The 26,118-nt window shown below is 38.2% G+C and overlaps 4 protein-coding genes across 6 annotated transcripts in view; 2 read left to right on the top strand and 2 right to left on the bottom strand.

Moving 5' to 3' along the window:
* dnaja1 (DnaJ heat shock protein family (Hsp40) member A1) overlaps window positions 1-9,156 on the top strand; it is a 9,914-nt gene extending 758 nt beyond the window's left edge. Inside the window, exons 2-11 of one of the 2 annotated variants that reach the window (XM_036212605.1) lie at window positions 769-925; window positions 1,012-1,201; window positions 1,438-1,542; window positions 3,391-3,618; window positions 3,703-3,817; window positions 3,994-4,109; window positions 5,479-5,579; window positions 5,662-5,869; window positions 8,463-8,582; window positions 8,707-9,156. In XM_036212605.1, the coding sequence (XP_036068498.1) occupies window positions 794-925; window positions 1,012-1,201; window positions 1,438-1,542; window positions 3,391-3,618; window positions 3,703-3,817; window positions 3,994-4,109; window positions 5,479-5,579; window positions 5,662-5,869; window positions 8,463-8,497 (1,230 nt within the window). In that variant the 5' untranslated portion in view covers window positions 769-793 and the 3' untranslated portion in view covers window positions 8,498-8,582; window positions 8,707-9,156. Of the gene's footprint in view, window positions 1-768; window positions 926-1,011; window positions 1,202-1,437; window positions 1,543-3,390; window positions 3,619-3,702; window positions 3,818-3,993; window positions 4,110-5,478; window positions 5,580-5,661; window positions 6,949-8,462; window positions 8,583-8,706 lie in introns of those variants that run through there. The other variant, XM_024289715.2, reaches the window with a different exon arrangement.
* On the bottom strand, window positions 7,708-17,202 carry smu1b (SMU1 DNA replication regulator and spliceosomal factor b). The gene is made up of 12 exons (XM_024289713.2): window positions 16,883-17,202; window positions 16,168-16,378; window positions 15,943-16,095; window positions 15,755-15,871; window positions 14,138-14,260; window positions 13,802-13,921; window positions 13,576-13,692; window positions 13,304-13,431; window positions 11,379-11,505; window positions 11,013-11,165; window positions 8,720-8,875; window positions 7,708-8,556 (listed from the first exon to the last, which is right to left on the bottom strand). Exons 1-12 carry the CDS (start codon window positions 16,906-16,908, stop codon window positions 8,458-8,460), a joined length of 1,530 nt encoding a protein of 509 aa, XP_024145481.1. The 5' UTR covers window positions 16,909-17,202; the 3' UTR covers window positions 7,708-8,457.
* A 2,004-nt stretch (window positions 17,203-19,206) lies between these two features.
* LOC112156967 (perilipin-2) lies at window positions 19,207-21,027 on the top strand. Of its 2 annotated transcripts, none has more exons than XM_024289344.2 (6): window positions 19,207-19,390; window positions 19,466-19,670; window positions 19,863-19,945; window positions 20,013-20,247; window positions 20,329-20,456; window positions 20,715-21,027. In XM_024289344.2, exons 1-6 carry the CDS (start codon window positions 19,370-19,372, stop codon window positions 20,952-20,954), a joined length of 912 nt encoding a protein of 303 aa, XP_024145112.1. In that variant the 5' UTR covers window positions 19,207-19,369; the 3' UTR covers window positions 20,955-21,027. The 2 variants fall into 2 exon arrangements, with proteins under 2 accessions (XP_024145112.1, XP_024145111.1); XM_024289343.2 differs by having other exon boundaries at window positions 19,209-19,390; window positions 20,326-20,456.
* Window positions 21,028-21,737: 710 nt separating this feature from the next.
* rps6 (ribosomal protein S6) lies at window positions 21,738-26,027 on the bottom strand. Its single transcript, XM_024289732.2, has 6 exons — window positions 25,884-26,027; window positions 25,256-25,387; window positions 24,594-24,804; window positions 24,060-24,206; window positions 22,057-22,214; window positions 21,738-21,865 (listed from the first exon to the last, which is right to left on the bottom strand). Exons 1-6 carry the CDS (start codon window positions 25,887-25,889, stop codon window positions 21,770-21,772), a joined length of 750 nt encoding a protein of 249 aa, XP_024145500.1. The 5' UTR covers window positions 25,890-26,027; the 3' UTR covers window positions 21,738-21,769.
* Between the last annotated feature and the right edge of the window lie 91 nt (window positions 26,028-26,118).

Genomic DNA, 26,118 nt, shown 5'->3' with positions numbered 1-26,118 from the left:
TTTTTTTAAATACATCTCTTATTTGTGGGGCAACACAGAAGGCAAGTTGCAAAATTAGGCTTCATGCTCCTTCATTTCTTATATATAAAGACAAAATAACAGTAGGCTTTTATGCATTGAGCTTCTTTCCTTTTTTTAACTCATGCAGTGATTGCTATTTATTATTTTATTATTATTAGCATTATTATTTAAACGTTTTCAAAGACCCACTCCAATGAAAATTGTGCTTTTGGTGTTTTTGGCATGTGCTTATAGCTCTTATCTCATGACAGAAAAAATGCATAAGAAAGATTTGAGATTAAAACTCTATTCAAATTGAGAAACCATCTGGCTCAACGGCTGAATAGCTCCAATATTCCACGTCATTATTATTACACCTCTAATTTTTAGCTTGGGGTTGTGAGGGCCTGTAAGCTAGCGGGAGAGAGTATAAACAAAAGAATGATGGGATATCAGCAGAGGCTTACTTGTGTGGCAATAGTCCCGCCCACAACTCAGCGGTGAATTTCCGCACTGCACAAACTTTGTCCTAGCAAACGATGCAGGTTTTTGATTTGGTCTAAAACCAAAATATCACAATCAAAAGACCTCTGGGAACGAGTGTACAACAGATCAAAATATGATTGGAGTGTGACTTTAAACTCAATATTAGCTCACTATCATTATCAGATAAAGACAATCAGATTATCCTGTTTATTGTACCAGATAACTTGAGAAATCAGATTTGTTTAACGTGTCTGTTAATGTGCTCTTTCTTTCTTTATGTAGAGCTGTCTCAAAAAAAAAAAACACCATGGTCAAGGAAATGGGATTTTACGACACTTTGGGTGTTCAGGCCAACGCAACACTTGATGAGCTGAAAAAGGCCTATCGAAAGCTCGCCCTGAAATATCACCCTGACAAAAACCCTACAGAAGGAGAGAAGGTACGCCGTAACGCCACTGCCTCAAACGTCCTGCAATCGGGTTAGTTTTCTTCGTTTTTTGACGATTTGTTTTTGTCTCTTCAAAGTTCAAGCAGATCTCACAGGCATATGAAGTGCTGTCAGACCCTCAGAAGAGAGAAATCTACGACAGAGGAGGTGAAAAGGCGTTAAAGGAAGGCGGAACGGGCGGTGGTGGCGGCGGTGGCTTTGCCTCACCTATGGACATCTTTGACTTTTTCTTTGGTGGAGGTAGTCGCATGCAAAGAGAGCGAAAAGGTAAGTTTGTGTAAAACTGCTAAATAACCAGAAGGAAATGTACACAAGCTTTTATTTTTAAGGAATTTTTGATCCCTTTTTGTCTGTTCCATTACTCTGCCCGGTACCAAGTCCCAGAATATCAAACACACGTGCCCATACTGTGGGGTTTAAGCAGCTCTAACAATATATAATAGTACGAAATGTCTGAACGTTGTAATATTTCTGAAAAAATCCTGTTCTTCATTCATTCATAGGAAAGAATATGGTGCACCAAATCACTGTAAGTTTAGAGGAACTTTATAACGGAGCAACGAGAAAACTGGCCGTGCAGAAGAACTGTATTTGTGAGAGGTGTGAGGGTAAGTGTTTTGTTACTCAGTTATTTGTAAAGCTGTTGTGCAACGTAGACACCGATAACAGAATATTTTAAACTTTGAAAAACATAGACCAATACAAACTTTGTTTCTAACATGCTCTTGTGGCATTTTTCTAATGACAGAGGACATATTTAAACACAATTAATCTTAAAGTGGTGTTTCTGAGTATACGTTTATTCAAATAATTGTGATTTAGGAGCTATAAATGAATATATTTCATTTGAAAAATAGCTTATTTGTGAAAGAAAATACCCTGGGGAGAGCACGAGCTTCCTGCTTCAGACTCTCAGCAACAGAGAGGGGAAGTGGGGGCGAGGCTGTTCTGCTACAACGGTCGCGCTCACAACTCTGGGGCGCATTTCTGCAGAAACTATGTCCTAGAAATATTTGATTTAGGCTAAAAACATCATAATCATAATTAAAAGCCCACTGAGAATGATTTTAAAATGGATCAAAAGGTCACCGGAGTTGGTTTTTAGGGCAAATAAAATAATTGTGGTAGTTTTTTAGTCAATTGTTATAAATCAAACAAAAGTAAATAAATACATTTGGGTTACTTTTTAAAACTTTTATGAATTGCAATTGGTGGTTATCTGTTTCCTCAAGTAATAACAGGGGGAATTTTAAATTCTTTCATTGATCTCAAATTAGTTTCTGCAATTTGTCTCCAAATAAAACATTTAAACTAGAATCATCATCAGTATTTACAGATTGGGTTAATAAATCATTGAGTTACAGAATGCAATTTACAGGTTAAAGGTTCTGGTTCTCCTTCTGTCTATGTTTAATTGGTTGATAGGGAAGTAGCCAATGAATGTCATGCTTTTACGTTTTTTATTTTTTTTATTTTAATAAAGCAAGGAGTAAAAGCGAAGGTATAATTGAGACTTTCCTTGAAAGCAAATTGCCAGATGGAGTTAGTGTTCTTTTACCTTTTTTTAAGCATAGTTGAATATTAATGACTGAAGTATCAGTTTGATGCTCACAGATTTGTTTTGTTCACATCCACATTTCATAATATCCCACAGTCCATTAGGGGGTCTTTAAAACTTAAGAATGAAGGTGAAGGATCAAAAAAGACTCAAAACAATAATTTGAATCCCTTTTCCATCTGAAAACTAAAGGCAGCACCACAGAAAATGTAGTCCAAACACTTTAAAATTTTAGAATTTTAATCTTTTGCGATGTAAACATAATGTACGTATTATCTCTGGAGTCTAAGCTGCTACACTGTCTGACGTGAAAGCTTTTTTTAGGGTTCCAGTAACAACTTTTCAATACGGGAAGATGCAAGCATGGCAGAAAATGTTTATTTGTCCAACAATTTCCAACAAATTTAGTGTTTATAAACCAAGGTGTGGAGACTAAATGAAGCCTAAAATAAATCATTTAAAAGAATATATATTTTATTTTGTCTCATTTGTTATTGAAGGGTTAATTGTTTGTGAATTTGTGTATATTCCTAAAATGTAATTAACTTATGTTAAAATAATATCATTTACTTTTGTATTTGTAAAATATTGCTGTAAAAATGTCTTAAAAATGGCACAAAGCTCAGGGATTCACATATTTCAGTTCACAGCTCTGTATCTGATTAAACTGATATCACATTTCATTAGGACTGCTGTATTTTCTTATCACCATGGAGCCGTATCTCTTTAGTTTATTACTAGTCTAAGTAATGGGAAACCTAAAAAAGGACCTAAGTCCCAGAAAAGATTTTAAAATTGTCTGCATTTAAGAAAAGTCCTTCCACTAGCGGGATGGAAGGCTCTGATTTGGTTTGTTACTCGGTTGTCCACGGTTCTGAGGGTCTCTGCTCTCTGGCAGGTCGCGGGAGCCGTAAAGGAGCGGCACAGGTGTGCATGTCTTGCCACGGAACGGGAATGCAGGTCCGGGTTCACCAGCTGCTGCCTGGCATGGTTCAGCAAGTGTCAACTGTGTGCTCCAGCTGCCAGGGACAAGGACAGAGAATCAGCCACAAGGACCGCTGCAAAGCTTGTGGAGGCCGGAAGATCCTCCGGCAAAAGAAGATCTTGGAGGTCCACATTGACAAAGGTGAGAGGAAGTGGAGACGTCCCACAAGTCGTTCAGGGATGTGCAGGAACGACCACATTTTTTAACCAGATTGATTGTGTCTAGGAATGAAAGATGGTCAGAAGATTGTTTTCCACGGGGAGGGAGATCAAGAGCCAGGTCTTGAACCAGGGGATATTATCATCGTTCTGGACCTGCGTGAACATTCACTTTTCACAAGGTGAGAACAACACTTCTTCTGATATGGAAATTCTGGTGGACTTTAGACATGACCAAACGGGATTGGTTAAACTTAAAAAGAAAAAAATATTTAACCATGTTTTTTTTTTTTTTTTGGAGGGGAAATGTCTTTTTTATCAAGTTTTTCTCTGCTTTTATCTTTTTAAACTTGTTCAGGAAAGGAAACGACCTGGTGATGTCCATGGAGCTGCAGCTGGTTGAGGCTTTATGTGGTTTTAAGAGGCCCGTCCAGACGCTGGACAACAGAACTCTCCTCGTCACGTCACATCCAGGTACACAAGTTCAACATGCAGCTATATTGATGTTTCACTGCAGCCTTCTTTAAGTACCCACTCCAATCAGCTTTTGATCTGTTATAAAAGAGCTCCCAGAGGTATTTTAATTATAATTGTCCTGTTTTAGCCAAAATAGTTTTTTTTCTTGGACGTAGTTTCTGCAGAGCAGCAGGAGTTCATTAGAAATGTACAGACAGCTAAGTTGTGGGTGGGATTGTTGCAACTCCGCCCCCTCTTTCTCTCCCCATTACATAGCCCTCAAAGCAGTGAGCTTAATTTTTTTACATCCTAATTATGCTCTTTTTCGAATTGTATTTTTTCATCTGCTTCTGATTCACAACTATTTGTATAAATAAATACTTCTACATACAATTCTAATCTTAATTTTCCTTATATATATATATATTGTAATGAGAAAAATGCCACAAGAAAATGTTAAAATGCCAAACGCACATTTTTCATCAGAGTGGGTCATTCAAGCCTTTGCTGCATGTTTGGTCTGGATTCTACAGAGAATCAATGAAAAAATGTCCTCACAAGCTTCTGATGGAGTTACATATTTTCATTGAAGTGACTTTAACATTTATAACATTTTGTAGCAGACGGAGGTATGTTTTTCATTCTGTTTATGCTTTTTGGTCAATTTTAAGTTCTCAAATTTGAATGGAGGTAATTTAATAAAATCACACTCAAAGGAAACATAGCAGTATTTGAAACACTGTGTTTTAGTAATAATCAGTTTATGTTGTTTAAAATATACATTATTAATCGATAAGTTAAGGATTTATGGCATTTATATTTTCTTGTATGCTGAAACATTAAAGAAGAGTTAACATGTCGATATATTTTTGTCATCAGTCACGCTTGAAAACCTCTGAAGAACTGAATCTGAATCTGGCTCTTACCTTATCTAACACATGGAGATGTTATACATAATTCAAAACTCCAGTTATTTGGTTTAGATTGTAAATAATTTACATAACAAAACTGAGTGGTGGATGTAAACCTTTTTTTCTGTAAATTGTTTTACTTTGTTACATCATATTGTCTTTTATTATTGCAAAACAAATAAAAGAAGTGTATTAACTTCTATTAATGTAAATAATTTTGAAGAATAACTGTAAAAATTGTTTATGCAAATGCTTAGTTTGAATAGATTCCCTTAAGCACAAAATGTAACCAAGTTCAACATTTTAGCTCATTAAATTTGACTTATCTTAAATCATAAATGGATAAGAACCAAATCGATTGTGCATTAGTGAAATATTAGCAAGAATGCATTATATTAAAAAAAAAGATGAATATTGTTGTGACTTTAATGACAAATACTTTAGTCTAACTGTTTTGTACTCATTTTTAACCACAGGAGAATTAATAAAGCCAGAAGACACCAAATGTATCCTCAATGAAGGCATGCCCACCTACCGCAGACCGTTTGAGAAAGGACTTCTCGTCATTCACTTCTCCGTAAGAAAGACCTTTCCATCCTTCACTTTAGTGCATAGACGTACATAAAACATCAATGTTAGCACATTCCTGTGTCCTTCAGGTGGTGTTCCCGCCAGCCAATTTCCTTCCTAAAAACAGACTGAAGGACCTGAAGCGCTACCTCCCAGAAAAGACGTCAGCGGAGGAGCCGGACAGCATGGACGAAGACCTCTACATCTACGCCGAGCTGGAGGACTGCGACCTGGAGAGCCGCCGCCGGCACCGGCATCAGTATTACTACATGGATGAGGATGACTACGCCAGCACAGGTGGTGTTCAGTGTCAGACATCCTAATGAACCGTTTCCCACAATCCTCCTTTCTGATGACTTGACTTTTTTTTTTTTTACTTCTTTGCCTGAAAATATTTCACCTTAAATTCCTAATTTATTTCACAGATTTAGATCAATAAACGACGTTTGCCACAAGTTTAGGACTTGATGCAGAACTTAATGTAACCACTGGGACCAACTTTGATTTTTTTTTTTTTGTTTTTTACCAATCACACTGTGATTATACAGACTAGCATCCTCTATTTTTAGTGCAATTACTCCAATTCAAATTTCCCTGAAAACAAATGCGTCTCTGGTCTGTTCTTAATGTAATTTATAAAGGCTTCCGTGTGAATTGTGAACATGAAGAAATGCACATAAAAACTTTAAATATCAGAACATTTAGGCAGGGTTCCCTTCGAAGGGCTATTTTCTAAACATCGCCAAATCCTTTTGAACAGAGTGACCTGACACAGAAAGGTTGAGGCTCAGGCCACCAAGCTACACATTCAGAAAGGTCATTTTCCATTGTGATTTTACTGGTTTGTACTCGTCAAATGTAAAGAACGTGTGTTCCACGTGTGTAAAATATACTTTTTTTTTAAGTTCAACAAATTCCAAAGCACCTGGATGATGTACACCTGAAAAGATTTGAGAAAACGTGCTGTTGTTAAGACAGCCACTTTATACTGTGCCAAACTGTATTTAAATTCTATAACAAGGAGAAGCTAAAAAAAGGCTATTTGTATGATATTTAAATCGATGAAGAAAGGTCATAGATGGGCAGTTTTGATACCTTGTCTAAGTGTTTACCTTTTCCCAAAGCCTGATTATAACTTAAATCTTCAAGTTGTCTTGTTGCCTTGGACTTTCTTTGGTTGTTGCAAAACATGTAATCACAAAAGAAACTGCTGACTTTATTTTAAACTAATGTGTATTTCTTAGTCCTCAGACTGTCAGAGGTTTGAGCTAAAAGGGAAATGATCTCAAGGTCTAGATTGAACTTTTTTTGACAAAGAATGTGTGTGATCTTGTTTTTCTTAATAAATAAAAATGTCCTAATTTATAAAACTTTAATTTTTGCCTTTTTTTAGACACAAGACATTGAAAACCATTTTTTTTGTTTTGTAATGGACATCTTTCAACAGCAAAACATAACCGATAAAGAACTCTTCTCATCATGTCATGTTTTCAGAGAAAACAATAGCCGATTAAAAATGTAATACTTTTAAAAGCTTCACATATGGAAGTTTTTCTGTTTTCAAATGGCAAAGTTTTTATGCCCTGAAATATTATTTTCTACTTTAAATATTTCCGCATTTTTAATTTTGAGACTCAACTTTCGATGGCCCTGAAAGATTTTCTTTCTGCATCAACTTTTTTTCAGTTGAATTTCTGGGCCATCAAAATGTTGAGTCCCCAAATTAGCCCATAAAGACCTATTTTTTTCTTAAAAATAAAATTATGTGGAAAAAAAAAACAAACCAAGTTGATCACAACAAGGATGTTTTTCTGTTGCACTAATTTCATTATGGGTTCTTATGGGTTAAAACACTGAAATATTTGAGATAGAGCAGAGCATAAAATGTAGCTGTTTGAAAAAATGTACATATTCACAAAACATGATAAATATAAAGAAAATGTATTTTCAATTTTTTGCAAGAAATGTCAATTGTTGTTTTTCATCTGGTTATGTATTAATCTACCATTATGTTTTTTTTATTATTATGTCTTGATATACAAAAAAGGTAAAAAAAAAAAATGAATTTTTATCTAATCTCATTTTCAGACCTTGTATTTAATTTTTTTAAATGACTCAAAAACTGAACACTCAGACATTTTTCTTCATAATTTTAATTCGGACAGATTACAGACTATAGTGAACATTTATTCTGCTTTGGCATATACTCTAACACCAGATAGTGCAATACTAAATGTTTACACAGGATAGTTTTTCATCTGCAGGCATATTAATCCACTAAAAACACCAATGTGTATAAAATGACGGAACAAATCACACTTATGAATACACAAAAAATAGTCACTGGAAGTTTCATCTTCATGCATATATTACAAATTATATACTTCAGCATTTAGGATATTGAAATAACATGCAGAGAACACTTAAAAATCTGTAATCTTATAAAGAGAGTTGAACCAGCAGTTATAAATCCAATGTTGGTAATAATTTAAATATGTCTGTTGAAAAAAAAAGATGAATTGGAGGATAGAAATGGCACCACTGAGATCGGATGCATATGGAAGACTGGATAAAACAGGGAAGACTGTTACACCACTCAAAACTGTATCCTTAAAATATATTTTTATATAAACCAAAAACGGTTCAATGATCACATTTATGGTCTTTCATTGGATAAAAAAGAGAGACAAAAGATATCAAAGGTAAATGTCTGTACATTACCATCAGACATGGTTTGATGGGATTATGGCTACAGATTAGGTGATGCTCAAAGTTACCTCTGAAACAGTTTGTTGTTGTTTTTGTTGATACCTCGTTCTGAAAAATCCCATGTAAAAACATTCTTTTGAACAGATGCAGCTGCCATAAGCTCCTGCCTCTCATCCTTAAGGTTTCCATAGCCTCAGCAGGCCGTCCTCGCTGTAGGTGGCCAGCAGGTTCTCGTGTGGGTGGTGAGCGACGCCGATGACATCTTTCTCGTGAACCTGTGAATGCAGAACAACACGGACCCGTAAGAGCTGACATTTTCCCATCAGCCTCTCTGTCCTCAGCCTGGCACTTTTTCTCAGTCTTAATGAACAGGCAGAATAAACGTCTGCTGCTGCTGTTTCTCTAAGATAACTGTTCTCCCTCAGCGGCGGGGCTTACAGTCAGCGTTTTCTCCAGCCTTCCTGTTGAGTACTTGAAGCAGTACAGCACACAGTCCTCGCCTACACAGTAGATCCACTCTCCCCGGGGTGACGCGGTGCAACACACAAACTTTACTGTCGTCTCTGGTCGGTCTGGAGTGAAGGTCTTCACAGTCTGAGGAGGAAGAAGGAAGCTCTCATTACTGTTTCTGCCCTCAAGAGTCAGGTGTGCATGAAACCTTGGAAGCATCATACTTAAGAAAAAATTCTGCCAATTCCAGATATTTATTAAATCAAAAGATGACTGAAATGAAGTAATAAACACCTGTGGAGCAGAACAGCCCAATTCATGAGCTGGATTGTCTTAAAAAACATTTTAAATTAATTCTTTGAGTGAATGTTGGCCTTTTTAATATAATCCTAATAAAACCTGATGATCATATTTCCAAACTTAAATTAAGTTTCTGTTTTGTATTCAGTCTTCTTCTTCTGTATGGTGAAAGCTCTAAACATTAAAAACAATTAAAAGTAAATAAAAGTATAAATAGGAGTCATTATAGCATAAAGACATAATCAAAAACAATTAAACCTTATAATTTTATTAATTAAAACCCAAACATTTGTACTTGTTTCTGCATCACTACACCAAGAATCATTAACATTTCAATTAATTCAATTCAATTATATTTATTTACCCCAATATTAGAAAACCGGCTTTATGCCAGTAATTGTGCAGAAGCAGAAGTTCAGTCATAGAAAAATATATAATATATAAGTACTTTAAATATATGTAAAATATAAAAATTACATTTGTGTGAATTGAGTATGGAGATAAATTGGGTCCAATATTATTTGAAACCCAAATAAAACAAATTGAAATAAATATTGGTGTTTGGCCAAAAAAAAGTGAAATGTATAAAACTTTTTGGTATTCTAAAATAAACTTAATTATTTCCATCTTTAAATGTTCTTTTTTTTTTTTAGGTTTCCAAACTCAAAATTTCAATTTCAAACCCTTTTTTCGGTTTCAAATCATTTTTTCACTTTTAATTCTTTTTTTTTTTTTTTTTTTTTTCAAATTTGAAATTTTCCGTTTCAAAACTTTTGGCCTTTTTTGTGGCACGTTGGGGCGGGCGGGGCTTACACGGAGAATCAATCAAAATCAATGAGGGTGGGTACTTCCGTCCTGGTGCGTTCACTGACTCTGGGATACTTTGATAACTGTGATAATTACAGTCACTGGTAGCAGAAGTTCCCACCCTCATCGATTTTGATTGGTCCTTCATGTTAGCCCCGCCCCTATGTGCCACAACAGGGCCAAAAGATTAGAAACTGAAATTTTCAGATTCAAAAACAACAAGAAAAAAAGAGTTGAACGTGAAAAAAAAAGTTTTGAAATTTAAATTTTGAGTTTTGAAACCTAAAAAACAGAACATTTGAAGCTGGAAATAAAGTTTATTTTAGAATAGCAAAAAGTTTCAGAAATTTTACTTTTTTCTTTTTTCAATTTGTTTTATTTGTGTTTTAAATAATACTGGCTCCAATCTAGCTCCATAAATTAGCACAAGTCCAATTTTTTTTAGGTTTTTATTTAATTGTGAGGTATTTCAATGCTTGTTTGAGGAAGTAAGGAAATCTTATTTTTAAAAATCTGCCTTTTAAAGTCTCATTTGTAGATGTAAAGAGCCAAAAAGAGTGGATTTAGGGTTTGAGTACCTTGTAAACCTCCAACACTCCCCAAAGGTTTTCACCACGTAGCCTGTCAGTGTTAAAAGGAACTCTGACCACATAATTGCCTTCCACCCCATTGGCCTAGTGGTTAGAGCTTTGGTCTAACAACCAAGAGGTTCCTGGTTCAAATCCCACTGTGGGCTGATGTGTTTTTTTGTAATCCCCCAAAAATTCAATTAAGGTAGATTAAACTTTTTTTAATAATAAACAGGGGAAATAAATGGCAAAATAGCAATATGGGGGGCTGTTTGTTTTGATTTTGGTATTTTAAAAGAGTAATTCAATAGTGCAGTTGGAGGCTTATTCCATTCTCAGTCCCTATTTGAAAAATGCCAAAAAGGGGGCGGGGCTTGTGGAGCCAGACTGAGCGGCAGAGGTGTGGCTTAGATCTATGATTGACTGTTGCGCAATGTAGCATATACTGGGTCTACATATTGTTGATTTGAATGAGTCAAAAACCAAAAAGGCAGAACCTTTAAACTATAAATAGTGAAAATAAAACCAGTTGTTTAAATGTTTTGCAACTTCCTGGCATTTTTGGGGGGGATAAATCTTTCTCATGGGTTGTAAAGTAGCCTCACCTGACCCAGCATGTTCATGACAGCCACTGTGCTGGACTGGCTGCAAACCACAAAGTGCTCTGGATTTTGGGGCAGAGGAATCACATTGTTCACGGGAACACCTGGCTTTGCTGACAGATGATTAATGCATTCACGGGACTTTGTGTTCCAAATCTGAAAAAAATGGAAAATGATATGACTAAAATAGTATCACTAACACCTAAATCTAGTACCTTTTTTTTGCAGATATAATCTAAGATTTTACAACAGCAGTAAAATGTGTTTTAATTGAGAATAAATCAAAAACTAGCTGGTAATTACTTTTCCTGATGGTTAACTTGTCATTTTTAAGCAGTGGGTTTGATGTAAGACTAATGTGGATTGTACCTTCACGCTGCCATCAGATGAAGCGCTGATGATGTGAGATCCATCTCTGAGGAAGGCTGCGTCATTTACAAATGATGAATGGCCGCTTAATTCCTTTAGTGTCTTCCCGGACCTCAGTTCATGAATTCTGCAAGGGATATGATGGAAAAGGGATGACGAATAGGACATAAAAAAGGAAAATCGTCCTGTAAAGGAGAGGAAATCTCTAGAGCAGCTATTTTTAGCCGTTGGTGTGTTTGGGTGCAGATTGGTTTAATCCGTGACAAAACGCCTCACGGATTCACTTCATCTCTGCGCAGACGATTTTCTGTTTGTGCAGGAATTCTGAGGAACACGTTGCAGCTTTGTGCCGGAGCACATGGAGCCTGAGCTGCACCCACACGGCACATGTGCCTCTGACGGAGCAGCCCACACCCCCCAGCAGTCAGAAATAACATTCAAACCCCAATGTGAAGAAGATGCACTGTGTGTGTGCAGGAAAAAGATGAAGAACATGAGAGGAATTATTCTACTTATTAGAAAACAAATAACTAATATAACTAAATAACAAAACAATTAAACAGAGCAAAGGGAAAACAGTGGATGTTGATCACTTTCATGAGGAAGAAATGTAACGTATGTCTAAATGTGTTTCAAAGAGACATGATGACTTTTGTTATAAGACATCCCTTTAATTCCATTCATCTTAAATATTCATATACTCTCAATGGTTTTAATTTGAAATGTTCTGTTTTTCTTTCAAACAAAACTAACAAATTTCTATATAAAATCTTAATAAACTGTTTAAAAAACAAAACATTGACATAAATCCAGAGAATTTCCACCAAACCAACAGACTTAAAATCTGTAAACGCACTGAGAACAGGTGGACTCAAAAATAGGGAAGTTACATTTTAAACTGTGTGGAGTGCATATTGATTTTATACTTTCTAACAGCATAGATGGGTGTACCAAAATCCTTAGGGGAACCCAAGACTTTAAATTATTATTTATTTCTTTTAAAATGTAGCATCAAGTTTGTTTCTGTGTGGTGGGATATAAAATAGATCTCTCTGTCTTCCTTGAGCTGGACTGTGAGCATCTTCCTAAGTGCTGTGAGTCATATGAGGGATGCATATATCTCCTTCTCTACTCCCACATGCATTCTTACACAAGTACAAAACAGACAAATACTTCTTGTTTTATTGGTATTTTTCTTCGCTTGCTTTACTTCTTTATAATGTGTATATGATCATCAAGATAATTTTATAAGATTCTTAATAAGGGTATAAAACAAAAAAAAAAAATAAAAACAGAAAACAGGGAAACCTAAAAAAAAGCAACAAAAAACACTTAAAAACAAACAAACTTAAAAATCAAAAACCACAAAAGCAAGAAAAAATAAACAAAAAAATAACCAAAAACAAACAAACATTAAAAAGAAACACAAAAAACAGAGAAACCCAAACAAAAAAAAAAACAAGGAATAAACAAACAAAGCTAACAATCAAAACATAAAAAATACAAAAACAAAGAAACCTGAAAAAACCCAAAAGCTAAAAACATACAAAAAACTAAAAAAACAAAAGAAAAGACAAGAAATTAAATGAAACAAGCAAAAACAAATAAACCAAAAATAAAAAAATAAAAAAATAAATAAAAAAAACTAAAAACACACAAATAAACCTAAAAAATCAAAACAAACGAAAAACATAATCAACAAAGAAACCTAGAAAAATACTTAAGTACAAAACTAAAAAACTAACTAAATAATTAACTAAAAAAACAAATATTAAAAAATAGAACAAAAAATAAAAAAATGTGCTTGTGTCCTTCCAGTGTTGAAAGTCCAAACATGTTTGCAAACATCTTCCTCGTAAACAATAACGAGACTGATTTGCTGACATTAAATAGGAAAGAGGTGTCATGACGTCGTGGTGTCTCACCTGAGGGTCTGGTCAAAGGAACCGCTGAAGATCTGACTGCTGTCCTTGGAGAAGCTCAGACAAGTCACGCCTTTGTTGTGAGCGTGCTCAAACCTACGCAGGCACAGTCCACTTTGGATTTTCCACACCTGCTCAGTCAACCAACACAGAACACACATGGAATTGTTTAAAATGACCGCATTTTACTATTATGTTATACTTTTGATTTTTTTATTATTATTATTAGCAATTTTGGAAGGATAATAGACCAAGGCACATCCGAGTAAACTAACCTTTATTTTGCCGTTCTGAGCTCCAGTGGCAAGCATGTCTGTATCCTGACTGAAGCACATGCAAAGCACGGCGTCATCCATCATCATGAAGCTGTCCTGGGCCTGATACTTCAGGTCCTACATTCACATCCACAACAGGAAATTGGTGAAATAAAAACAACCGGAGCACAAAAGATTTCCATCATTTGAAGATAAACATATGTCATAGATTGACAACTACATTTACCTTGCTAATTTTTCCCGTGTTGAAATTCCAGACCTCAATAAACCCATCCACTGATCCTGTTACTAAGTACCGTCCGTCAGGTGAGAAGCGGGCACATCTCACGTGTGAGCGGCGTCCAAACTGCACAGACAAAACACATTTTGGAAATGAGCGTTGGCACAAAGAAGGCATGAGGGGTAATTATGGCTCCATCTGGAGGTAAATGATCAAAGCACAGCAGAAGTGTGGAGAGGTGCCTTCAGGTGAGGGATTCAGTACAAATTATCAGATTAAATTCAATTACTGATACAATAGAGCATTCTTTAGCTTATTTTTCCTCTCACAGACTGTTTTCACCTTTACATGTCTGTACAGCTGGGTCGGAAAGCTGTCTTTCTCCACATGCTGCTCCTTCTTCCCTGAAGAGTCAACGATCATGTCCGCAGAGATACGCGCCGGACTCTGCTGCCGTGTTATGTACTGTAACACAGAATAGTAACCAACATGGTAAATGGTGACAAACATAAGCCACTGCAGCTATGAAATAACCCTTCATAGCTGTGTTTGCTGCCTGCATTCTCCTCAGATGTATTGATTTATGTGTTGTTCAGTTTTAAAGTCCCTCTCTGATCATCTTCAGTGTGTCTCATACCATTTTTTGTAATTATTTTTGCTATTTTAGCCACAAGAACATATTAAAAACATATCAAAGTGGGTCTTCAATTTTCTTTTTCCATCACACAGATTGAACTATAAAAGCCTCCTTTGTTTCTCCCCCACCTTTTCCCTTCTGCTCCTCTAATGCGTTGACCTGAGCACACCTTTTGTAAAGCACAACCTATTTAAAGACATTCATGTGTCCTTACATTGTTTTGCTAATCTTTAATAAAAAAATTGATTTGAGGTAATTAGTTTGAACTAATTGTCAAATAAATTTATGGATAACATAAAAAAAAAGTTTTCTGCAGACATTCATCAGTGTTTCATTAGAACATCAGATTTAGTAGCAGGAAATTAAAATTAAAAGAACAAAAAATTAAAAAAAATTCTGACGTTTTATATTTGGAGCATGAAAATATCCTAAAACAAAAAAAAACCTTATGCCTTAGGCCTGACAACAGTTGTAAATCCAAATGTTGTTCTTGCTCTACACTCTGGATAAATAACAAATAAAATCATAACTTTTTAAATTTCTAAATTAATTAACCCTTTAACACCTGAGCTCCAGCGTTTATGGTTTTTAATTAACTGTAATTTTTCGAGGGCTGCACGGTGGCGCAGTGGTTAGCGCTCTTGCCTCACAGCGAGAAGGCCCCGGTTCGAATCCCGGCTGGGACCTTTCTGTGTGGAGTTTGCATGTTCTCCCCGTGCATGCGTGGGTTTTCACCGGGGACTCCGGCTTCCTCCCACCGTCCAAAAACATGCTTCATAGGTTAATTGGTGACTCTAAATTGCCCCTAGGTGTGAATGCGAGAGTGGATGTGTGTGTGATTGAGGCCCTGCGACAGACTGGCGACCTGTCCAGGGTGTACCCCGCCTTCGCCCTTCAGTAGCCGGGATAGGCTCCGGCACCCCGTGACCCCGGAAGGGACAAAGCGGTCAAGAAGATGGATGGATGGATGGATGTAATTTTTCGAGCCGCTTTTCTCCTTCAGAATCTGCTGGGATTACGGTGATCGTGTTAACGGTTGAAAAGTTACAGTATGTTAAAGATTTTGTGTTTAAGCGTCACCGACGACGCCTCCGGTGTTAAAGGGTTAAGGATGTTTTTAAGTAGTTCTGTTTCTTTATGTTTTACTTTACATCTGGATTGTGTTTCTTTGATTCCAGTTCCAGCTGTTATATTTCACAAGCTATTTAACTCACTGTTGATTAGAAAATGCAAGAATTTAATTAAAAATGGGCATAAGATGTGTTTTGGCTGGTAGACAGGTTTGTATTTGCAGTTAGAATCTTCTTTATCTCCATACTCACAGTGACTTGTTCCAGAAGGCCGATGAGGCGGGAGGGTGGGACCACGCAGACCTCCCTCATGAGAGCTTCAGCCAAAGCTCTGCGCCGCTTCTCCTTGCTGCTGCCTTTAGGGTACGCCTGTGGTTTCAAAAGAGAGCGCCATATAAACATGCTTCCAGAGCGTCGTCATTGACACCTGGGTTTCTCACCTCCCGAGGGTCAAAGTAAGGCTGAGTTAGCAGCTTCTCCAGGTGTGAGAACCTCTCAGGCTGGGTCTGCTTCAGCATGATCATGGGATCGGTCTGTCTGAGGAGAGCCCGAGCGGCTCCCAGCTCTCTCATTTCTATCAGCTCCATCACCACCTGTTGATGACATCTGAGCTGATCGGAGGGTTTCTAGAGGAAGCTGAGATCCAGAAAAAAAAAAATCCTGACCTGCTCGTAGAGGTCGGTGAGAATGTTGTCAGGCAGCTTGAGGGACTCGATGGCCAGCAAGACGGAGTCCCAGTGACCCCTGTTGATGTCTGCGATGAAGCTCTCAAAGCTTTCCACTGTGTTGAGAGAGACGGTGGTTTCTTCTTGCAAGGTGCTGAGAGTGCGGTAGAGGTTGTTCTCCTTCAGGTACTGCATTATGAGGCGGATCACACTATAGAAGTCACAGATAACTGTTAATTACAGCTTTTATTTATATATTTTTCACACATGAGCTCATTTTCCTAATTTGGCATTTCCAAATACAAGGGGAAACTTGAGGTTTTGTTGCTATAATGCATTACATTAACTTATAAAAAAGCAATTAAAAAAGCAGGATGTCATCCTTGATGTACAGCTGGATGAGCATGTATGGCGCAACAAGCACAAGAAATTGAGCATCATAAATGCAGCTGCATCAGAAAAAAAATGCAATTTTCCATAACAACACACAGCGTGCTCAAAATAACACAGCAGAGAAAAAAATGCAGCCAGAAGGCTCCTTTATTATCATTCATTCTAAAGAGAAGTTTGAAAATGATGCACAAAATAAATCTGTGAAATTGTGCACCATTCTCAAAAGACAAAGCACGACATTTCATGCATTCTGGCATTGATATGCTGACCAATCTAAAAAGTTATGATCTCTATTCCTCTCCAAAGAATCATCTGCACTTACTCTGTGGGCTCCATCTCCACAGCCATGGTAGTGCTGCTGCTGCTGCTGCTGCTGTTGCCGCACCGGACTGACGTTGTGGCAGCTGGAGAGGGGGCTCTGTGTTTGCTGGAGCCACGTGAAAGCCATGTGCCGGGGACCACCCACTACACGTGCCTCTTTCTGTGACTCGCACGTCGGGGTCTCAGAGGCGCACCTCATCCCTGACGCACACAGAAGACACGTTGCGCGCCGCGGAGGCGGGCTGCTGCGGCTGCAGTCTCAGCCACAGCTGCAACATCAGCACCAGACATCACACCCCGTGTAGCAGAGCGTGCGCCACTGTAGGAGCCCTGTGCATGCAGGAGGGGAGGCATTATTATTCTAATGACCCTCTGGTGAAATGCTGGTGCGTCAGAATTAAACGCAGGCATGGGACACGTCTGCACCAGTCTGCAGACATGTTCATGATTTCAGAATGGAAGTTTTAATCCACAGTAATGCTGTTTTCTTTGATTTTGTGCATTTTATTGGCTTTTTTTTAAATGGATTTACCTCTATTTAAGCATCATTTTGACTGATGCTGCAAATAGGAAAATTTAAGCCAAACAAAAGACATTATTTGACAAGAACATAATTCATTAAATAAAACCACCAAAGGGCATAAAAATCTTCATAATAGATCATATATTTAACAGGAGCAAAACTGCACCCCCAACATTATATTTAACAGCAGAAAAAATCAGGGAAAACACATTTAACATAACATTCATGCTAAGATCAAAACATTAACCATTCAATATTAAGGTAATAATTTCATTGAACACTTCAACAAAAATATATTATTAACAATTCTTCTATAAGGTGACATCAGCTGAATTTGGCCATGTTTTGGTTAATCCCTTAAAGGAAACAGAAAAAATAATGAATGACACTTGATTGTGTTCCTTATATTAAAGTTCTGTTACTGGTTTATAAAGCTTTGAATGGTTTAGCACAAAAAAATACACGACTGACCTCTCCGATCATCTGGATCCGGTTCTTTCTGTTCCTTGAGTCAGAACTAAACATGGAGAAGCTGCATTCAGCTTCTATGCCCCACAGATCTGGAACAAACTTCCAGAAAACCTTAGATCAGCTGAAACACTCAGTGTATTTAAATCCAGGTTAAAGACTCACCTGCTCTCAGCTGCATTTGATTAATATATGTTCAAAAGTTTACATCCGCACTGTTTATCTATGCTTGTTTTAAATTCAAATCTTTTTAATTTATTTAAATTTTATTTTAATGATCACATCTTTACTATTTCTTTTGTTTGTTTCTTTAATGTTTTATATGTCTCTGTACATGAAATGTGCTATACAAATAAACTTCCCTTGCCTTGCCTAATAATAATTTTCAAAGAATTTTGTGCTCAATTTAAGAGTTCAAATTGTATTGTTAAAACTACAGCTGATGTTTTAACGGCTGTGGCACATTTTTTTTAGAATATTCAGGTAAAATGGACCAACTTCTGCTAAAGTGTGCCTTTCAAACTGCAAAGCGAAACAGTCATTTTTCATAATAAAATCACATTGGTCTATAATTGGGAGGAACATCACAGAAGGCATTGGATAACTTTGTTTATGTGAACGACACAATCAGGAGCTCCTCGGTTCGAGTCCAACTTGGGGCGATTGATCGATCCAAAATATCAATAGTATCGATCTCAAGTTGGTATCGTATCGATACCGGCCCACAGATATCAATATTTCCACTCTTGTTTGAAATTTTTCTTTATGAGCAGGAAGGACCCAGCTGAGTCACTGCCTCACCTCTCTCAGCAGTCCTGTGAGATCTCAGCAGCAGATCTCTCAGTGCATATATGCAGGCGGCATGAGACGAGTTACTTTTCACCTGGTTTTATTGTTCTATTCAAAGGATAAGAAGTCAAAAAAATGTTGATATTCCTTTTCCTTCCAGTTTTTTTTTATTGTTAAACAAAACTTTTGTCTTAATTCTGTTTTTGTTTATTGAGTAATTAAAAAGAGAAATGTACAAAAAAAAAAAATTCCACGCAATTAAAAATAATTGAGATTTTGAAATGCATGTCACATTATGAAATATAAAATAAAGGTGTCGATATCGGCGAAATTGACAGGTATCATATCTGATCGATACCTCAAATGTTAAGTATAAACCAGTGACCCCGCCTTTCTTAATTAGACAAAGAAAAAAACGTCCTATTCATTATCAGCTTTGACAATTTCTTTAAATTAATGATAATATGTTATTCTGAATTTTTCTAAACTTCTTCTAGTAGGTTTAATAAAAGCTGTTGTGCTGATTTGGCCTCAGGTGAGCGCTAATTGATCAGCTGCTTCATCCGGGTATTTGGGCGGAGCCTCACCTGTGAGGAGGCTTGTTTGCCCCGCGCCTTGGTGGTTTCTTTGCGAGTCTTTTCCCGGGCAGGTTAAGACAAAACTTTAGGTTGCAAGACTTTTAATTTTTTTTCTACAGAGTGCCGCAAAATGCCCTCAAATAACAATCAGGTGAGTTTAATGAAGTTAAAATAAGTGTATTTGCCTCTGTGTTTGTTGGACCCTTCTGTTAATCATTTATTTCAGGATGCAGTGAGCGCAGCTGCCAGGATGGCCAAGCTGCCCGCGGTTCGCTCCGCCTGCGCAGCTCTGTCCATTCTGTACAAGGACGCGAAGGGCAGCAGTCCCGGCCTGAGGGTCCTGTGTGAGGCGCTGGAGAGCCGGGTGGGCGCGTTGAGCACCGCAGCCTGCAGCCGAGCCGCCCCTCTCATGGTTAAACTGGAGCCCCAGAGTGAGTGCTTTTAATTTGAAAGGGTTCTTCCGGGATTGAAGGGCAGTTTTACCTCATCACAAAATAAATTTTCAATGGGAGAAGTTTTTGAGTTGAATCTTTTCTCCTTTGATACTTGTGTTTTCATCTTGCTTTCTAGAGAAAGGTGTATTTTTAAGTTGATTAACCACCATTTTGTGCTTCCTGCTCTAGTTTCCATTGCAAATGATGTTGCATGTAGAAGTCTGGATTGGCTTGAAGCATCTTTCCCAGTCATTCAGTCTCCCACTGACCAGGTAACTATTAAAACCCCTCATACCATAGCAACCGAACCAACAGAGTTGACTCCTCCTCATGTCACAGGTCGTCGCCTCAGCCAAAACCAAGATGCATGAGATCCGGGGAAAGGTCGGTATCGCTGCCTCGGGAACAGTAGAGTGTCTACAACACACTGTCTCCTGGATTGTGACCAGGATGCTCCCAGCTGACGGAGCGACCCAGTCTGTGACAGAACGGGCGCTCTCTCTGGCTAATGCGGGCCTGGACTTGTCAGAGAGTCTGCTGGACCAGGTGTTGCCTCCAACTGAAGAGGAGAAAGGTATAAGAGGGTCTGGAAGTCTCCTTATGGTAGCAGCTTTGGAGTTTGTTTAAATGCTGACCTTGTCCTCTTTTCTAGAAGAAAAAGCACACTTGGTGGAGGGGTTTGAAGGCGAGAGTCGCAGGGAAAGATCCCGGATCGTTTCCCTCACAGTCAAACTGTATAGGAGGACGTACCATGTTGCCATCTGTACGGTTCAGTCTTTTCAGGTATATTCAGTTCTGCAGCACGTGGAAGAGCCAAAAAAATGTATCACAATTCTTTCTTAAGAAAGCCCAAAGAGCACTTTTGATCCATCTATTAATATATGACGCTGGCATATCGGATGTTTTATTTTCCTTCACTTTAAAATGTTGCCACTTGAAGAAAACAAGTTTGTATTTGGTGCAGTCTAAAACCACTGGCAAACCTGCTTTTAAAGATGTTTAGCTAAGAAACATTTATCTATGAAATGTATGTTTTTGCAGGATCTGCAGACCAGCTGGAACCTTCAAGCACTGCCTGAATATGTGCAGCACCTGGCTGTCAGTGCATTCTTCTTCATCACACAGATGTACAATTTAGGTAATCTGTCCCCTCAGCGGAAGCAGTTTCAACGCCGAGGTCAAACTATGGTTCTGTCCAAACCCTACAAGAGTACCTGCTGCAAGACCACGCCTGCTCTCCGGCTGAGACCTGCCCGGACCACGCTGCACAATGGCTACTGAGAAAATAACGTTTGTGTGGGCTGTTGACTACTTGCTCATAAAAGAAAATTTGCCAATAAAGGATTCAGATTTACCAGTGGGTTCCTGCTGCTAATTGGTCGACCAAACTTGAGTTTTATCATAAACAAGTTAAGCAGGTGTTCAGTCCTTTGATTAGCCTTGAGGTTTTAAAGACACTTGAAACGTTCACATCATGCATGTACAAGAACAAGTTTAGCCTGTGGTTTTCAAACCAGACCGTCTACCAGATACTATCACTTATCCACAACCTACAGCTGGAAGAGGCTCGATGTGAAATGAAGCAGTGTAAATTTCAAATTTTGTTCCAGCGATATGAAAGTGACAATTACAGCCAGGTACATGCAAAGTGTGGTCACGTGTTCATACATAAACCCAGAAAAGTAAACTTGCATGCTATGCTTTGTCATTTACAGACTCCTGCGTGCGTTGCAGAGGGCAGCATGAATGTAGATTCTGAATTAGGAACAATAGTGGATGAAGTAGCCCTGGGGTTAAAATGCTCAAACCTACAAACCCCATGATATTTAGGTTAACCCTTTAACACTTCAGTGTTGACTTTGAGTCTTGAACAGTTTCAGTTAATGTAACTGCTGGCACAAAGATCCCTTTTCTGAGCTTCAGAATCTGTTGGAATTCAATTGAGTTGACGGCTAAGGTACAGTAGTTCAAACAGCGTGTATGGTTTGTTGTCGGCGACAGCTCCAACATTAAAAGGTTGAACAGTAGGTAACTCTCCCCACCAGAAAGTACAACTCAGTGCAGTGTTGATTTCAATTCTTTATTGTGACATGTGTTCACTTCTGGCTGGACTCTGACTTGGATGTAGAAGCTCTTAGAGAGGAGAGACGGCGTCTCTTGGCGATCTGTTCCTGGCGCTTCTCCTTGGCCTCCTGTTTAAAAGTAAGAGGAAATCAAGGATTTGTCTTTGTTACTAAATAGATCGAATATTTAAATTATGCTTCAACATGTATAAAGTTTGTCTCTTTAGAACAGTGAAAGATATTTTATGCATGCACATGCAAGGTCAAAGTTGTTTAAAGTTTAAATTTTCAATAAGCAGTGAAGAGCTAAATGGACAAACCTTCATTCTCTTTGCCAACAGCTTGGCATACTCTGAGGCCTCCTCCTTGTTCTTCTGGGTGCGCTGTTTCTTCAGAGCAATGCGGCGGCGCTTGTGCTGCAGCACACGTGGTGTCACCAGTCTCTGGATCTTGGGAGCCTTAGTCCTGGGCTTCTTGCCTATCACAATGGAGGAGAGAAGCAGTCACACATAAGAAAAAAAACTACTACCAACTGGTACCCTGGTTTCTAAAAATCTTCAGGGTTTTACCCCCTTGGGTTTCCTAAATCAAGTAAATGGTGGCTGCATCCATTCTAATCACTAGTGGATCCTTTGTTTTGCTGAGCTTTGCTCAAAAAAAAAAAAGACTTTTGGGCGACCCGCTAAAAAGATGTCAACGGAACTCAGTCTATGCTATTTTGAAAATATCCAGAAACCTTCTTCCTTCTTATTCTTGACATAAAATACCAACTTAGCTTAAAAAATTCATGATGGACCAAAAACCAGCCTGCGCGGTCTGCTTTTACTTCAGGAAAATACAGACATGTTTGCGGCCGCTCTGCCATCCACATGCGTTTGTTGTAACATGACAGCGGGGAAATGAGCGCGCGAGATTTGGTCTTATTCTGCGAGAGGTAAGGCATTTTCTATGGGTGACGTCAGACCTTGATTTGTCAAATGATAATTAACGTCTGTTAATACACAGGTAGTAGCTCCCCTGAAAGCAAGAAGGAAGGAACTAGGGTAGAGCTTTTTTTGTTCAGCCCAGTAACAAACGATGCTTTTTGGTTAATATTTGCATATGCTTGATGCCCTTTTGATGGTTCCTGTTTGTTCGCAGCATTTCCCTCAGTCTTCATGACGACTGCCAAGAAGAGGTAGGCAGCAGGCTTTGGGCTCGCTAGTTTGGAGGCGAAAAAAAGTCAACATGAAGTGTTCAATTTAAAAATACAATGTTAAGTGAAAACTTTTCTTTCACAGTTTTTTTTTTTTTTGTTAATCATGTGAAAAATGTTTTTAATTGTAAATGCAGCACTTGGAAAAATGCTAGTGTTAGCAGCAGGACTCAAGCTAACGTACAAGGTCTCACATGCGACTGCAGTGGTTTTCTCTCCCTTCATTTAGGTGTGTGGGAAAGTGAGACATGAGACTTGTTTCACAGTGTGTTTTCACGCAGGTACATGGGCATTTATTTTGATAAGAAATATTTTACTCTTCCCTGCGTCTCATTCAACTTGGACACGACAGATTTTAGTAGCCAGCGCTGCACACACCCTGCAGTAAGAGTGTGCCTGGCTACACAAATAGCAGAAGCTGCTGCATTAGTTGCCGTAAAAAAGATCAAACTAGACCAATTTTAGCGTGTCCTTGTTTTTGCAGCAGACATTAAAAGAATCCACCTGTTCCTCAAAGATCTCCAACACCCTTTATCGATCTGTAACCACTGCACTGAAGAAAATAATTGAAAATGCCCAACATCCTCAATTTAATTTTTAAAAAATATCTCTCCAAAAATTTTCAGCAATAATCTAACGGTAGGGGGAAAAAAATACTTAAGGAAGAAGAATGATTTCATTAATCAAATAACATGTATATTTAAAAGAACGTGACTAGTCGCAAGTAATTTTCTAAATACGTGCACCCAGTGCCACTTTTTTTGGCTGCACTGACCCAGATTAAAGGTTAAGGTTATGATTCAGATTAGGGCTAAAACACCAAATGGTTCCTGCAGCTCACCGCTTACCCAGAGGACGGGTCAACTGTGGAGAACACATTTCACACACCTAGATGGGCGACACTACTGGGACTTTCACTTTGATGTCAACTTGAAATACATGAGACCAACAACTAAGTGTATCCTTGGCCGCACTTAAAATACGTGTGGGCAATCCAGCGATGTGCCTCCTGGCTGCGCGTTTTGACGTGTTGCCAACGTGAACTTCCATCCGTTTTTCTGCTGGTTGCGCATAAATATGCGCGAATAACATCAGCATAGTTGAAAAGAGCTTAAACTGCACTCTAACCTTCTTTAGTGAGGGGTCTCCGTACGACGTACTGCCTCACATCATCCTCCTTAGCCAAGTTGAACAGCTTGCGGATCTTGCTGGCTCTCTTGGGGCCAAGGCGGCGGGGAACAGTGCTGTCTGTGAGTCCGGGAATATCCTTCTCACCTGGAACATTTTTTTTAAACAAAAGAAATAGTCAACGTTTCTGTTGCCAAATTCTACAGTTTACAATCAAACTTGTATGACTTCACGTGGATTCTGCACGAACATTTTCATTGAAAACTGGACATATTTTAGCATTATACTAACAAAAAAATGGGAGAGCAATGCAGTTCGACCATCCACTTTATCAAGACTGGTCACATCTGGTAAGCAGCTTCACAGTTACTGTAGCACATACTGTCCCCCCTTTTTGACTACAGAGCAATCAAAAGGGTTCCTAATGTGCTTTAGCAGAAACATGGATAAATTCATTTTAAATCTTCTTCCACTCAGAACATGCATCAATAAAAAAAAATAAAAGTTTAGATGTTGTATGCATCAGCTAGTTACCTTTCTTGACGATGACCAAGTTGAGAACGCTGAGGTTGGCGTCAACAATGCAACCACGGACAGATTTGCGTTTGCGCTCACCAGTCCTGCGGGGACGGTAGCAGGAGTGACCCTTGCTAAGAAGCAGACGCACACGGCCGTGAGTGAGAACGCCCTGCTTCATGGGAAATCCTTGCTTGTCGTTACCCCCGCTGATGCGCACCACATAACCCTAGGGAAAGGAAAGAATACCCTTTAGTTCAACACTGTTTTTATGTGAGATAATCTAATCAAGTTGGCCATTATGTTGTCCTGTTTTTAAGATAATACAATTGATTTAGTTATCTTTAAAGACAGAAGTAGTTCCAAAACCATAGCATAAATGCTCTTGCCACTAAAATAATTTGGCAACTGTCTTTGGTGATGTGTTCCAAACTTCTCATTGCATATGTACGTACAATTAACACAAAGTCAGTTGAGAAATGGGAGAGCGATTCTGTTTCAACCAGTCACTGTGAATGGGCTGGTCGCATCTGGTAGGATGCTCTGCAGTTATTTTGGCACCAATGTCTCCCCTTAGCAACTATCAGTTAGTCTACTAGGGTCGAATGTAGGTGCTCCCGCTGCTTCAGACATTTTACCAAAAAAGGGAAAAAAAGTATTATAACCAAGGTAACATCTACCTTCCACTCATCTCCCAGAGGGTCAGCAGCCACCTCAGTGGCCATTCGCTTTTCATAGAAGGTGCGCAGCTTCCTTTCATCATCAACTTCAATTAGCTTCTGGCAGCCAGTAGCGGGAAATGAAATGTTCAGCTACATGGTGGAGGAAAAAAAGAGGATGTATATTAAATCGAACTTATACATTTGACTGAACATTATTTTCTATATGTAAAGTAGCCGTGAATTGCAAACAGAAAGCGTTAGCGAGTCAAGTTCTACAAGCTAGCCCCCTCACACCGAGGAGGCTAGCAGGCCCTTAAGCCGGCTCCAGCATTCAGAATTAGCCAATAATACGGCATTAAATGACTTCTAACTTTAACAAAGATGGTAAAACAAAAGTGAGACAATATCATGAGTAAATAAACCTCAAAGTTGTATTTGTAGTTGCACAAGAACTTCTCGCTGTGCACATTTCAAGATCAGCGAGGCTTCACTCAGATACTCTCAATCAAACCTCATCCATAGCCAATAATCTATATTTTAGCCGTAAACTACGCACACTAAGCCGTGACTATCGTGGCGTAATTTCTATTGTTGTATTAAAAGCAAATTCGATTAGATAATAAAGATTATCCCTTGAATGTTATACCTTCATTATGCTAACGCGACCAAACAGCGGGTCCGGCCACGGGGAAAGAGGCAGAACTTCCGCTGCATAGTCTCACATATGTGACACGGCGTTCTCGCGATAACTTTACAATCGTTAAATTAAAACAATAGATTTAGCCTAGTTTAGTTAGATTAAGTTCCCATAGCAAAAATAAATAAATAAAAATAAAAATAAATACAAAAGAATAGCATGGAATAAAATAGAAAAAAGGAAA

This window comes from Oryzias melastigma, linkage group LG1, assembly GCF_002922805.2.
Source record: "Oryzias melastigma strain HK-1 linkage group LG1, ASM292280v2, whole genome shotgun sequence".
In the NCBI taxonomy this organism is placed as follows: Eukaryota; Metazoa; Chordata; class Actinopteri; order Beloniformes; family Adrianichthyidae; genus Oryzias; species Oryzias melastigma.
This window is presented reverse-complemented; position numbering and strand designations above follow the sequence as displayed.